The sequence below is a fragment of the Triticum urartu genome, chromosome 2A (assembly GCF_056163025.1).
Source record: "Triticum urartu cultivar PI428250 chromosome 2A, HENAU_Tu73, whole genome shotgun sequence".
NCBI lineage: Eukaryota > Viridiplantae > Streptophyta > Magnoliopsida > Poales > Poaceae > Triticum > Triticum urartu.
Genome location: NC_141874.1, coordinates 721,236,866 through 721,252,629, shown reverse-complemented (window position 1 = coordinate 721,252,629; position 15,764 = coordinate 721,236,866). Strand labels below are relative to the sequence as shown.

At 45.2% G+C, this 15,764-nt stretch overlaps 2 protein-coding genes across 5 annotated transcripts; both read right to left on the bottom strand.

Annotated features, from left to right (window-relative positions):
* Window positions 1–1,978: 1,978 nt before the first annotated feature.
* LOC125534315 (uncharacterized) lies at window positions 1,979–3,672 on the bottom strand. 4 transcript variants are annotated; one of them, XM_087540262.1, is made up of 4 exons: window positions 3,434–3,672; window positions 3,239–3,363; window positions 2,846–3,149; window positions 1,979–2,375 (listed from the first exon to the last, which is right to left on the bottom strand). In XM_087540262.1, the coding sequence occupies exons 2-4, from the start codon at window positions 3,341–3,343 to the stop codon at window positions 2,197–2,199; spliced, it is 588 nt and encodes a 195-aa protein (XP_087396388.1). In that variant the 5' UTR covers window positions 3,344–3,363; window positions 3,434–3,672; the 3' UTR covers window positions 1,979–2,196. The 4 variants fall into 4 exon arrangements, 3 of the variants coding, with proteins under 3 accessions (XP_087396388.1, XP_087396387.1, XP_048553528.2); XM_087540261.1 differs by having other exon boundaries at window positions 3,239–3,671; XM_048697571.2 differs by having other exon boundaries at window positions 2,207–2,375; window positions 2,850–3,149; window positions 3,239–3,671.
* Window positions 3,673–10,068: 6,396 nt separating this feature from the next.
* On the bottom strand, window positions 10,069–14,527 carry LOC147987150 (uncharacterized). Its single transcript, XM_087540260.1, has 2 exons — window positions 14,026–14,527; window positions 10,069–10,214 (listed from the first exon to the last, which is right to left on the bottom strand). Exons 1-2 carry the CDS (start codon window positions 14,525–14,527, stop codon window positions 10,069–10,071), a joined length of 648 nt encoding a protein of 215 aa, XP_087396386.1.
* Between the last annotated feature and the right edge of the window lie 1,237 nt (window positions 14,528–15,764).

Below are 15,764 nucleotides of genomic sequence, written 5' to 3'. Positions count from 1 at the left end.
TGCAGGTGGTTGATTTAATGGAAAACAGCGATGCTCAACACGAGAAACGGCATACATATTTGAGTTCATGAAAATAAATCCCGGACACTAGTAGTAGATTCACACATACATACGGCACTCCATCATATACTGCGTGCATACTATAGGTTTATTCTTCCTTAGCTAGAACCACGATGTCATCAGTACCTCTCCTACGAGCTGATACATGCACATAATCACACATAATCTCATGCAGCTAGCTCAACTAAGCGTGGCTGCGTGGTGCGTACGTGCTGCTTGCCGGACGTGGATTTTGTCTAACTCGTTGCCCGCACATCTTATATCTCGGCCGCACATCAGCCATGCATGTCACATCACTAGGTCCACTATGCTGTCAGATCTGCAAGGTATCTCTAGTGTAATAGACTCCCGAATAGATTGATGCTGGTGTATATGAGCAGTATTCCACCTGACGCGTCGTACTGTAGGGCCAAGCTATAAGATTCGATCCTACCCTACTGTACAGCATGCACCATTCCGTCTGCTTCTCCTATTAGTATTATCTAGCGCGAAGATTACATGCTAAATAGCATCCCTTGACGTGAGTACTAGTCGTAAGTTTAAGTAATAGTACTGTACTAATTTTTACACGTGTATATTAATTTATTTATTCACAAGGATTAAATATCCGATGCAAAAAAGTTCTTTGTGGTGAGCAAGTAACGTACCGGGACTGTTGGTAAAAAAAAAACCTCATGAGCCTTTACAGCATGGAGATTCGCTTGCAAGGAGTCGTCCGTTGCACTACAAAAAGTTCTTTGAAGTTGCCAAAAAACGTTTACACAGGGAAACAAAAGTGCACACTACATAATGACTCAAGAATCTCTGAGACTACAGTTTAAAAAATTAATTAATCCATTGGCGGGGCACAACTAGCACGTCACCAGCATGCTGCGGCTGGCAGATGCTCACCTCCTCAACACAACATTGCACTACAAATAGAAATGTCTTAATATATTTTTAATATATTCTGTAAATATAAATTTTTTAATTTAGTTATGGGATCGTTTTCCAAGATCCCTAGTGAAAAAACTTACCAATCGATATAACATTAAAGTTCTTCATGGTCGGGTGAAAGAGCCCCCCCTTTGAGTACGTATGGTTGCTATCTCTAAAGTTCTTCGCATTCGACCATAAAAGGACCGGAACCGAGGATATAAAGTGTGCATAGAAGGTTATATGGGACGTAGTGTCCAGTGATGAAAATATCACAATAATTATGAGGTTGTTTCCCAAATCCCTAGTGAAAAAACTTACCAATCGATATAACATTAAAGTTCTTCATGGTCGGGTGAAAGAGACCCGACTTCGAGTACATATGGCTGCTATCTCTAAAGTTCTTCGTGGTCGACCATAAGGAAACCGGAACCGATGATATAAAGTGCACATCGAAGGTTATATGGGACGTAGTGTCCAGTGATGAAAATATCACAATAATTATGAGGTTATTTTCCCAATCCCTAGTGAAAAAACTTACCAATCGATATAACATTAAAGTTCTTCATGGTCGGGTGAAAGAGACCCGCCTTCGAGTATATATGGTTGTTATCTTTAAAGTTCTTCACGGTCAAGCATAACATGACCATAACCGAGGATATAAAGTGCGCATCGGCGGTTATATGGCACATTCGGTATGGTTTCCGACCTTTGGTTCTGTCTCACACTTATTGTGATATTGTCATCACTAAACACTACATCACATATGGTATATGCATGATACGAGTACACTCAATCCATGTCAGGCTGGTCATAAAATTAAATGCATTTTTCTAAAATGTTGTAGAGACATGAGATCCAGAATTTGAGGAGATTAGCAAGGCAGCACACATACCACATCGTAATTCATACACCATCAGTGCTGACCGCACCAGAAAAAAAAGCCTCACCCCCAAATCCAACACAGCAGCACAAAAAAATCTTAAGTAATAAGTACGTGCGATTGATGGTCAAGCAAAAGATAAAAAATCGATGCCCAAGAATACAAATCTGGGAGGGAAATTTTGAGAAGGAGCAGAGGACGGCTCCTCCTGATTCTTCTTAGCAACCCAACAAAAACTAACAGCGACACATGAAGAATCGCATGAAAGCAAATGGCATCAAGATTTGGGAAGAACAACCGCGGATCTGGGCCCTCGGCCTTCGAGCTCAGGGGAGGAACTAGTCGCCCGCGTCCTCCCCTTCTTGCTCCTCCTCTTCTTGCCTCCAACTCCATGTGCTGCTGCTTGGTGAAGCGCTGATGGGGGAAGAAAATGCATTACGGTGCTTGGGCGGCTCGCCGTGGAGGAGGACGTCGGAGAGGCGGGCCGCCATCGATTTCAGGAGCAGCAGAACAAACCCTGCACATGGAGTTCACATGTTAAACAATCTTGCGGGAGGAAACAAAGAAGCACATAAATTAGCAGATCTCAAACACACAGATGAGTGGAACAATGATACGCATGCAGCCTAAGTAACAACTAGAAAAAATCCAACAGAGAAAATTGGGGAAAGAACTCACATGAGGCTAGATCTGGAGTCTGAGAATCGAAATTTGGCAAGTTATAAATCGCTGGGGTGGATGGGGCAACCGAGTGATGGTGTAGGCGCGCAGCTCAATGGTATAGGGGCCTGGTCGCCTGGACAGATACGATGTGACTGTATCCGGTCGTATAACCGTGGGAAAAAAGAACTAGGGAATCGTTGGTTGGGACCCGGTGGGCCTGGGCGTGCTAATCCACATGATTCATCGACAGGGAGGATTCGCGTTGCGCGTGCAAACAGATAGGATTCGCCATATTCGCTGCTTGCCCTACTCCTCAGTCCTCACCTACCACGTAGAGAGTCATGCCGCAGATGATGTCGCCCAGCATGAACATGATCGAGGCCAGTGCGAAGTAGACTCCTGGGTGGAGGATGTAGATGGCGCCGTGGAACATGCAGTAGCCGGCGCCGGCGACCGCGACCGAGAAGTTGGCCAGTTCACGGATGATCCAGCGGGGGCGGCGTGGGAGCAGCAGCGCCAGCGCCGCCGCGGTAGCCTGGGATCCAGCGCAGCACAGAGTCCCGATCCAGAGGGCGCTGAAGCAGGCGGCCTTGGTGTCCGTCAGCGCATCGCACTTGCAGGTCATGGCCTGCATGCAGACGACGAACAGGACCGGCGCGTGATGGATCGGTCGGTCAGAAACTCGATCGGAATGTACAGGGTCCAAGGGGTAATTACCTGGCTGCAGGAGAGGGTGTAGTGGACCAAGCCCATGGCGCAGGCGCTGAGGAGCACCCATCCGCAGGCCAGCCTGACAGAACCTGGGATCTTCTGGCCGTCCATGGCTGCTAGGACGAGATGAGCTACAACGTAGCACACAATCAGCTTAATGTCAACAGGAGGCATCGATGGGACTCACACAGTCACACTCACTGCTCCGATTGCTAGCTAGCTTGACGGGTTCGAGCTGGAGAGAGGAGAGCAATGGCGGGGCAGAACGGCCACACTCGTGGAGCGGTTTAAGAGGAGCTGCGAGCCCCGCTGCGATGGAAAGCGACGACGCGGCCGGGGTGTGCAGCGTGTCGATGAATGGATGGCAGTGGCGATGGGGCTGGGCACAAGGAAGGAAACTGCGGGCAAGCAGCGTCTGTGGAGCCTGATCGATCGGTCCTTTGGCAACGCTAATTCCTTTCGCGCAATGGGATGTACAGACAAGTGATGTGAGTGAAGCTCAGCGCGGGCGCGCAGACAGAGACATGCATACTCCCTCCGGTCCCCTTTTTACTCTGCATGTTAGATTTGTGCCAAGTTAAACTTTGTAACAACATAGATCGATTAGGTTTTGAAGATGGACCTATTCATCACCTTATTTTTGGTCTTGATGGTCTAGTGTTTAACTACTTGCATGGGAGTTATAGTGGTATAGTTTCTGGCAAAAATAAAAGTTGATGGTATAGTTCCTAGTAACACTGATGATGATAATTTTGTTTACTATTTTCTGGATTTTACTCTTCACCCGGACCAGATGCATGTGAGGTCGGTATCACAAACACCGTGTCCATATGGCCCTAATATATGTTACCGAACCACCTTGCGCATTTATTCATGTCAGAATGTGCACTGTAACTGCACTGTTCTATCTTTGCCAAGAATGGAAGAGGGGACTACACAGTTTTCCTTGACCCTTGGCATCTAATACTTGAAAGACGTGTGAAAAGAAGAAGAAAATGTGATGATGACCGATGACAATGACACACGTCCTCAGCAGGGGCGGAGCCGGGGGGACGAGCAGGGGCCTACCCCTCCTCCCCCCAACGATTAACAATTTTAGTAGGAGCGGCGAGTAATTACCAACGAGATTGGATCAATATACGTACTCGCCCCCCCCCCCCCCCCCCCTATACTCGAACCCTGGCTCCGCCACTGGTCCTCAGCCCCTTGAAGAAAACAAACCAATGCAACGCAAAGCAATCACGCTTGCCTTAGGCTAAAGTGAGCAAACGAGCAAACGAGCTACTACCTACGTCCTGATTTATTAGTCCTACTAGTAATAGTTGCTTTAACAAAGTGGGACGGTCACTATACATGTGGGGAACCAATCGATCAGAAGTCCAAGCGCTCAATACTTGAAAGAACATGTTGTTTTCTTCCAACAAAACATGAGGATCCTTGCAAATTGTACCTCAAAAAGAGAAAAATACACCTACGTGCAAATATCATCATAGGTTTTTTTAACACATCATCAACATAAGTTTAATCGGTAAATTGAAGTTCTAGATGTTCTATAGAATGGACTATCACATACACCCGTGCGTTGCAAGGAGATAAAGTTTTGACATGTACTCAAATTAAATCCGTGGAAAGGAGAGAGCAAGGTGGGACTATGCAATATGTGAAGGAACCCACTTTAGCTACAAAAGCTAGAGTTAGCTCGGTTGGATCGCAGCCTAATAGAGAAAAGTAAGTTCTTCCGTTTGAACAAATAGTTCAGCTGGATGTGGTGGTCAGCGTGGCTGCTGGGTCTTTCCAAGAAACTAGGGTTTGAATCCTCTCGACCGTGTATTTATTTTTCTCAACCAGGATTATCTAGCGCTGGTGGGCAAGCCAGCCTGTAGCAACTCTAACTGCGTGTCTATATCGCATTGTCTAAAATGTCTATGTGCACAGTCTAGAAAGATTCCTTCCTATACACAACCAGTTTTGCAGTAAATTTGTCTATACGTAGGTTGTCTGTATTCTATTTTCTATATTTTAGTATTATCTTATAACTACCAATTCAAACACCATATCAACAAATATAATTCGAACAATTTATACTTGCAACGGTTGTAAGTTCAACATGTTTAGGAAACATTTATTTCCTTTCATCAGGAAACAATCGACATGTATCATGCATGTAGTACAACCATTGATGTAAGACGGGATGGTGGAGATTTCATCAGGCTGCTCAGAGTGATCCTTATGAAAATGTTGACAATGACAAAAAGAATTGACATTGTTCTTCTGAATGGCATATGAGCACAACTGAATAATTCAAGATCATGTTGTTGCATATATATAACATCTTTGATAAAAAAACAGTTCACTCTATCAATAACCAAGACACAATTTTTTTAAACATTGTCCTTTGGAGCTTAAACTAAGAGCATCTCCAGCCGTCCCGCCAAGAAGCCCCCCAGGAGCACTTTTTCAGCGCCGGCGGAGAAAAGAAGTCCCAGCCACACCCCCATGACCCTCACTTTTCGTCGGATTAGTCAAAAATACAGCCAGCGAGCCCAGGCGAAACCCAAGATCTCGTGGGGCACCTGGGGGGCACCGGCGCTGTTTTCTTTGCCTTTCTGGCCCCCTGTCGGCGACTTTCCCAAACCAGGCTGGCCCCACCACGTCCTTCTCTCACCCACCACGTTCTCTCTCTCTCCCTTTATCCCTTTCTCTCCCCTTCCTGCCGCTCGGGCTTCCGATCCACCGCCACCAACCACTCTGGTCTGCCCCCGCTCCCGCTCATCCCCTCGGCGCTCGTGAGCTGGTGGAGGAGGCGCCGCCGCTGGGCTTCGCCGCCATCGCAATGCCACTACCTGCGCCGTCCACAGGAAGCCCTGCCCCGCCAGCCCCCGCGGCCGCAAGAAGCGCCACTCCCCGCCTAGATCCTGCGGCCCCAATGCCACCCCCTCGCCGGACGTTGCCGTGCGCAAGTCCAACCTCACCGAGCCGGGCGCGAGGCCCGAGCAGGAACAAGCCAACAAGCCATCGGTGAGTAACTACTGGCCTCGGCCCCGTCTCCACGTCTCCACTGCCTCGTCGTCCATCGGTCCCTCCTACCGCCGCGCGTGGAGGAGGCGATCCTCGGCAACGACGAGCACAAGAAGGCCGTGGGCGCAGGTGCGCACCTGCTCCTGGGGACGCAATGAGTGGAATTTTTTTTGCCGGCAGTCCCTCAAGCGATGAAAAAAATGCCTCCTAGAGGGCGCAACGGCTGGATATGCTCTAAGGCACCTCATTAGTTTAAGCACCATTCAGCTGGTTAATATAAACCATAATGCAAAGTAGATCTGAAAAGCACTGTCTTAAAAAAGGTTAACATAAATTAGCCAAAAAAAGCACGTTCCATTCATAGAACCTGAATGCTTTCTTTGTCGTGTTGTACTACAGTCACGCTTGAATGTAATCTGTACAGCCAACTGCCATTAACATGGCTAAACAAGCAAGTATTGAACTATAAGTTTATATTTTTGGAACTCAAAATTGAATCTAATGCTCCTGCAACAGTTTTCAACTTTTGTTAGTATTATCCATTACTTTTGGCTGCAGTTTTAAGTTTTGTTAGTATTATCCATCTATAGTATACCGTGCAACTGGAAGCACAAGCACAACAAACAACGTAAGGTAGTGTCCATTTATTAGAGGCGAGACGGATGTCATCGACAAAGTTTGTCCATCAGGCTAACAGAGGAGGAAGCTTGGATGTTTGAATCGACGTTTAGCGTTGTGTGAACTGACAACTGAACCCATCGTGTACCTTGTCTGCTCTGAATTCTACTACCCGCTACTGCTGCCTACCCCTGATCCTCTACTTCTACCCTTCTCTCGGTGCTTTATTTGCTGGTATACCCTGCTGCTGTATCTAGGTCCCTACTAACGGAGGCCATTGTGAAGCACTGAAGAAAGTCGCCTTCTTTTTCTCCGCCGGTTCAAGGGGAAACGGTGGCAGGGTAAGGAAAGTTAACTGAGGCAAACCGCGTCATGCGGACGCACTCTGTCGTGGCCAGCCGGAGGTGCACCAGCGCGTGATCCTTGGCTCATTAGGCCTTGTACAATGAAAGATGCTTAGAAAGATGCTTTAAAAAATAAATCGGGGTTTTCTTAAGTATCGGTGCCTATTTCTACAGGAGAGACGCTTGGTTAAGCGTCTACCTATGCAAATAAGCACCGATGCTTAAGAAAAGCCTGGTTTATTTTTCGAAGCACCCCCTAATCACCTCCCATTGTACAAGGCCTTACCCAGCCACAAACGCGTTCATAGCGCCTAGTCTGCGTCGTCACAAACACTCAGTAGCAGCAAAAAGACCAGTAGTAACAAGTTTGTCCTTATCTCATTCTTATATATCAGAAGCAGGCCTTGTACAATGAAAAATGCTTAGAGAGGTATTTAGAAAAATAAACCGAGTTTTTCTGAAGCACCGGTGCATATTTCTATAGAAGCGTCTATCTTATACAAATAAGCACCGGTGCTTAAGGAAAGCCTGATTTATTTTTCTAAGCACCTCCTCTAAACATCTCCCATTGTACAAGGCCTTATAGTCACAAGGAAGCCATCATGCGTGCCTACTACTTGTGCTTGTGCCAGATCTTATATATCAGATGCGTTACTATGTGAACTCTGCCTGTTCGTTCGGGTTGAGACCCTGCAATCAGAGAAAAGCAACATGAGGAAACTGCTAAGTTACCGCCGCATTTAGAGCCTCAACCGGCCCTGCGTGCGCTCAGCCAGTAGCCGCACGTGCGCACACAACGTCGGCCCGCGTGCCCGTAGGCCGTAGCTAGCCAATCGCAGTACGGGCGAGTACCCAGCAATGGTGCTGGTGGTTGTCCGGATCGACGGTGGCCACCTCCCAACCTCCTGGATTGACCGCCAGATGCGCACCGGAGGGAGGCAACCTTCTTCCCGCTCATCCCCTCCCCATAGCTGTGGCGGCGGCCCATGGCTCCTTGTCCTTGTTTGCCCTCTCTCCTTCTCTCGCAGATCCAGGATGGCGCACGACGGCGGCTTGATCGATGTCGAGCTGTGTGGTGTAGGCCTGATCGGCTACATGGAGCATACCTCGCGGGCGATCCGGCTCCAATGAATCCGGGTGGCGGCGCCAGACGCTCTTGGAGGGAGCAGTTGCTCTATCCACAACGTCTTGATGATTCGTACCCGTAGACAATGTGGAGGTAATTTTTTTTAATAGTTTGGATTGCTTATCACATGTGTCACATGGTGATGTGGAGGTAATTTTCACGACCTAGACTGATGGACAATGTGAATCGTTTTTCTACAAAAAATAGACATTGTCATTTTAAATCTCAGCCGTTAATCTTTGTCGTTGACACAAAAATTGACATATATAAAGGGGTGACGGAAGAAGAATCATGAAATCTTTGTTGATTTATTATTAATAAGTAATAGATATAGATATAAAAAATACATATATAGATAAGAGGAATTCTGGCATCGGAAAACAAGTGAAGATTTTGATCTTAAAAGGGAATAGTGGATAACAATACTGAATTCTTCCACGGAGTTGTGCTCTTGGAAAAGAAAATTCGTAAAAGCCTGAGATCACCATGGCACGCAGCATGGAGCATTTTTTGTTATTTTAGAAATTTCATGCATGAAGGATATTCTTTTTATGGACATACATGGAGGATATGACCGTACGTGCTACGTCTACGTGGGATTGCTGCTGGCCACACGCCCACGGGTCGGTCGGGATAGGCCGCTGTAGCTTTTTTTTTTCTTTTTGAGAAATGGCCGCGTACTGAGGCCTATTTAGAGGAATTTTATAGGAATTTTAGAGGATAAAATTTTTATAGAATTTTTTTCTTTAGAGTCCTTTGGTTCATAGGAATGGATTCCTATTCTTACATAGGATTGGTTCCTATCCTTCACAGTTCATAAGAAAATAAAAAAAAGCCTAGACTTCATGGAAAAATTTCTTTGGTGTCAACCAAATGACATCTTATTTCCTATTCCTACTCATAGAATTTGAGATACATGTCATCTCATTTTCTACAAAATTTCTATTTCTATAATAATTCTATCCTATGAACCAAAAGAGGCCTCAGCTTCTGCTTACACCCATAAGCTTAACTGAGGCTCGATCCGAACGAGTGGCATGTTCCTCCGTTGAACGAGAGCGTGCATGGTCCGTCTGCATCACCACCAATGCGGCCTGTGACCTTGCATCGTTGTGGCAATGCCAAAACACGTTCGTCATGTGTGCGCGACCATGATGGATCTGCCAGCCAGCCAGAGCCATGCCCATACACCATGGACCCAACCTATCTCAAACCTCGCAAGTAGGTACCTGTACGTCGTTCAGGCCAAACGGAGCCAACCGAGAGGAACAGGTAATTAAGGTACCCCTTAACGAAAAATCCGGACCAAACCGACGACACAGCAGAACCCATATGGATACTGTTGGCTTTGCCCAGGATGAAGGTAGAAAGAAACTACACACATACACAAGAGGTAGAACATGAATACACAGGCAATTCTTTTGTGGCACCGCACACACTTGTGCCTTTTCCTTTGTTCAATTCTCACTCTTAACCGGTGCTTAAAAAAATCTGGTTTATTTTTTTTGAAAAGAGAGGGGTCGGCCCCCGCCCCAACTTTTATTAAGCCAAGGCAACGGCAGAGACCAGACTGTTAAACAGCTCTCGGCGACAACCAAAAGTAGCTGCCACAGATCAAACACACATCAGGGTTTCTACTACCCCTATTACATCCCATAAGAGAGTCAGACTCAACAGACCACACACCAGATGATAACTCACTCACTACCAAACACTAAGCCCAAGCAATTCTAAGCAGTTCCCCTCTTCGACGCTCCAAAAGTCTTAAGCACCGGAGAAGTAGAGCACCCTGGGCCTCTGAAGATAGGATGTTCCATTGCCTGATTGTTGCCGCCACCTGTCCCAGCACACAGCGTATATCTCGCCATCTTCCCCCCTGAAAGACAAAGTCATTGTGTAACTACCATAAGCACCACAAGGTAGCAGAGGTAACCATATTCACAGCTTCACATTGTTTTTTTCTCTTTCAAAAAGAAGTCAAGGATGAAAATGAGACAGGAAGGGGAATGCCAAGTGCTTCGGCAACCACAGACCAGACATTAGACGCAACAATGCAGTCAAATAGAAGATGTTGGGTAGATTCCAACTCAGCACAGAAAACACAAGTTTTATCATCAACATGCCTTCTTTTGGCCAAATTGTCTCTAGTAAGGCTTTTATTATTATACATCAGCCATAAAAAGACATGGATATTTGGAGGGACTTTGATTTTCCAAATGGAATCTTTAATCTCAGAAGAAACCCCCCCAAAGTTGATCAGTTTATAGAATGATTTAACAGAGTATTGACCATTTGATTCCAGGGCCTAGACAGGGTTATCTAGCCGATCTAAAAGGGTAGTTTGTGAAACCAGGCTAACCAAATAACCCCATCTCTGCATCATGGCCTCATCCACACAACGCCTAAAGGTGAGACATAGGTTCACACCATCCCAAACCTGGGACAAAGTGGCATCCTGTTGATGACAAATATCATATAATTCCCAAAATGCAGTTTTTAGGGAGCACCCCCCAATCCAGTTATCATGCCAGAAGGCAATGTTATCCCCATTCCCAGGATTCCATTTGCAAAAAAAATTTGCAGCAGCAAAAGCCCAAGAAATGCTTTTCCAGAAGGGAGACCCAGAGGCAGGCTTAGCATGGAAAATATTAGGTTTATCAGTAGCATATTTGAAACAAAGAAGTTTTTTCCAATCCCCCTCCCTCCCATCATAGAACCTTTTCCCCCAAGAAGCCAGGAGAGCCATGTTAAACTCCCTGAGATTAGGGACACCCAGGCCACCAAATTCCTTCCTTCTGGCCACAAGGCCCCAGTTAGCTAAGTGATATTTGTGAACCTCACCCACATTGCCCCAAAAGAAATGAGACATTTGGGAAGTGATCATATCAATAGGCCACTTTGGGAATTTAATCATGGCCATAAGATATGATGGAATGCTGGCAATGCAAGTAGTTAAAAGAATCAGCTTCCCTCTGTAGGATAAGAGTTTGCCTAACCAACCAGCGATATTTTTTATAATCCTATCAATGATAGGTTGCAAGTCTTCCCTCCTCAGTTTTTTATAATGAAGTGGCACCCCAAGATATTTGAAAGGAAAGTCACCAAACTGACAACAAAAGATTTGGGCAAATTCTCTAGACATTTGCTCAGAAACATGAATGGTATGCAAATCACTTTTATGAAAATTGATTTTTAAGCCAGACAGCTTCTCAAAACAGGTCAGGATCCACTTCAAGTTTTTTGCATATTCCACAGATTCTTGAATGAACAGAATGGTATCATCAGCATACTGTAAACTAACTACACCACCAGGGATGGCATGTGGGAGAAGCCCACCAATCAAGCCATTATTAACAGCTTTAACCAGCATTTTGGAAAAAACATCAGCCACCAAGTTGAAAAGAAGGGGGGAATGGGGGTCCCCTTGTTTCAACCCTTTACCCCCAACAAAGTTTGGCCCATTTGTGTCATTGATTCTAACCTGAAATGTACCATGTTTCAAGGTGCTAAGCACCCAACTAACCCATTTAGTCCCAAAGCCTCTAGAAAGAAGCATTTCCTCCAGGAATTCCCAGCTGACCCTATCATGAGCTTTCTCATAATCCAGTTTAAGAGTCAGCCCACTAGTGTTAGACCTATGAACCTCATGAATCACTTCATGGGCCATAACAACACTTTCCAATATAAATCTCCCTTTAATAAAGGCAGTTTGGTTATGAGAAATGAGTTTATCACAGATAGGGGAAGCCCTAGTATTCATAGCTTTGGAAAAGATTTTAACAGCACAGTTGCTAAGACTAATAGGTCTGAAATTCTTCATCTCTCTAGCTAAGGGCACCTTAGGAATGAGGGTAATGATAGCATAATTCAGTTTATAGATATCTAGTACCCCATTCTCAAAATCCCTAACCATCCACATAAAGTCATTCTTAATGAGATCCCAGAAGTTCTGGTAAAAGAGGAATGACAAACCATCAGGGCCAGGGGCCCCACTAGCATATGAACTCATAATTGCTTCTTTGATCTCATCCTCAGAAAAGGATCTCTCCAGGTCTCTCTGCATTTCCTCACTAATCATTTCTGTTTCAGACCAAAAACCATTCCCTAAATGTAGGTCAGGTTTGGGTTCATAAGCAAACAGGGTTTTATAGAAATTAGTAGCTACTTCCAGCATATCAGTAGTGGATGTCACAGGTCCAGAAGGACCCATCAACTCAGACGAATGATTCTTTCTATGTATGTGGTTAGCTAATGCTTGGAAATAAGCATTATTGCGGTCCCCTTCAAGAATTTTCCTATCCCTAGACTTCTGCCAGAAGGCAGTCTCCTCTTTTTTCCAGATATCCTCCAATTCTTTTTTCACAGCTTTCATTCTGTCATGGTCAGCAGAAGACAATTGTTGGGATTCAGATAAAACATCTAGCAGGTCAAACTCCATAAGGAGAGATTTCTTCTTTTTTTTCATCGCAGCCTCAATATTAATAGCCCACCCTTTTGTTTTTTTACGAAGGAGTCTGGTTTTAGATAGCCAATTATCCACCGAAGAAGTGGATGATGAAACAGAAGACCAGGTTTCACGAACCAATTGATCAAAACCAGGTTGAGAAAGCCACCACTTCTCAAACCTGAACATTTTAGGGCTAGACGATCGGCGCTCCCCAGTATCTAACACCAAAGGGGTGTGATCACTCCCCACTCTAGGGAGAGCAGTTAGTGAAGACAAAGGAAAATGAGCATCCCAATCCACAGAAGTAAACACCCTATCTAGCACAGCAAAAACAGGGTCATCTTGATTATTGGACCAAGTGAAACCCCTGTTGGAGATAGAAATCTCTAGCAGCCCCCATCTGTTAACCCAATCATTGAACATAAAAGTGGTATGATGGTTAACAATCCCACTACTCTTCTCACTCACATTCCTAACTAAGTTGAAGTCCCCACATATCAAAATAGGATATGAGGCAGACTCAAGAATACTATGCAATTCAGCCACAAAATCTACCTTTAGTTCTGGGTAAGCAGAACCATAAACAATAACAAGGTGCCATAGGAAACCATCTGCCTTATTTTTAACTGTGGCAGTAACTGAAAATTCATGGTTAATAAAACCAACAGTATCAAACAAGCTTTTCCTAAGACCCAAAAGGATCCCCCCAGCAGTATTAACAGCAGGTAAATAATGCCAATCAAAGTTACCACTTCTGTCTATAGCCTTGAGGAAACCCTCAGAAATAACCTCTTTCTTAGTTTCTTGGAATCCAATAAAATCAGGGTTAGCTCTAGCAATGGTGTCACACAGGCACTGAACTTTACCAGGTTTACCAAGCCCTCTAATATTCCAAATGAGACCTATCATATCTAAGCAACTTTAAAAGGATGAGACAAGCCACAAGGCCTAGCTTTGGTTAGGACATTTGGGGTTCTCCTCAAAGCATCAGTAGTGCCAACTGGCTTGAGAGGGTGAACATCGAAAGGTGTCCCAACCAATTCATCATGGTTTAATTCTAAGTTATCTGGCAGCACAATTTCAGGGTTATTATTGGCAAAAGCCAAACACCTCTCCTTCTCCCCATCAACCAAAATGCCAATGGTTTCAAGTCTATTAACATCATCCCCCCCAATGCAAATGTCAATTTTATTCATATGATCAAGCAGGATGTCATGACCAGTGTTAGTGAATGATTTACCTTTAAAGTTTTTTGGAATTTCCAGGTTCTGCTTCATCTTATAAGCAGCAGCCTTCTCCATGATGTTTAAATTTCCATGCCCTCTAGTATTAGGCTTCTGAACCAACACAGGCCCCCACTTGGATTTCCCAGCCTCTGAAGAGATATGAGCTTGGTCAAGAGATTCCATCAGAGATCTTTTCAGAGAAGTGGTCTGAATAGCCTGTATAGCTTCAGCAGGAAGAGTTTCAAGGTCATCATTGTTGGGGTCCTCTTCCTCAGACTCAGAAAAGTCAACAGATTTAAGGATACTCTCACAACATTCCATGTTCTCAAGCTTCCTCCCAGAGCTAGTGTTTCCCTCAACAAACATCACCACTGACTTAGATGGAGTGGAATCCATCAAGACAGGAGGACATAAATCCTCAAGGTCAGTTCTCTTATCAGTTACTAGGTGTTTTTTTCCGCCAGTGTTAACACACTCCAGGATAAAGGTTTCATGATCAGAATCAGAGCAGAACATACCAGCTTGCACCTTTTTCTGTGTACTCTTCCCCAAACTAGTGACATTAGCCTTATCTAACTCATCAATTGCCTCATCACTTTCATGTAAGTCCTCCAGACCATCCTTATGACCATCTCCACCCTCATCCTCCTGTCTCTCAGCAGCACCATCTCCTTCAAACTCCTCATCATCCTCAATATCAATAACAGAATCAACCCCACCCACTTGTTCAAAGCCCTCCACAATAAAACCCAGCAAAAATAACTTCTTCATTTCAATGAGCCTTTCAAAAGGAATTTTTGTGGGGTCTCTGCAAGCAATTTTGATCCTTACATTCTCAAAAAAAAGTCCTAAACATCCCATTCCAGTCTACATCAGTCAGAACCCCAAACAGGGAAGCAATCTGGGCGAAAACCTTCCAGGTACACCATTTGGGTGGGATTCCCTCAATCAAAACCCAAGCCTCAATAAGTTCTCCAAACGGGTCACAAGCCCCTTTCCACTCAGTAAGTGTGACAGAAACATCTTGAGGCAAGGAAAATCCAGGCAACTCAATGAGATCCTCCACTTTCTTCCATGGTGGGAATCTCACCAGAAATGTCTTACTGGACAGACCCCTGATCTGCCAAGGCCACTGTCTGGTTTTGCAAAAGGTAGCAGTCAAAAGATTTAACAGCAACTCCTTATCCACATCACCTTTGAGAATATTGACCACAACACAGTTTTGAAAATTCAACCAATTGGATTCATTAGCAACAGGGACATCCACATGGTAAAAACCAAGACCACTTGCTCCACTACCAAAAAAGGCAGCTGTTGGTTGTACCTTAGTCCAGGCAGCACAATTGTTCACATTGTGATTTTGCTGACATATGAAGCATGATTTTGGCTTAATACAATTCCCAACATAATGCCCTGGACCACCGCAGTTGAAGCAGATCATATCTTTGTACCTAGGATCTAAAACTTGTTCCATCTCTACCTCAATCGATTGAGAGGACTGCACCTGTGATGAAGCGGCTGTAGAGGCCGTGGATCTGGTGGGTTTAGCTGCTAGCACCAGATCTTTCGAGGTGGTGGCAGATGGCTGCCTCCTCCCTCCTTGTGGGTTGGCTCTTTGGTTAGCAGTCTTCGAGGGGCCACCTACCCCAGATCCCGTACCAGTCCCCCGCCGGTCAGCCATCGCACTCCCTTGCTTCACAGCAGCCGCAAACGAAAGAGATCCGGGGCCCAAACCCTCCCTCGACACCTTGAT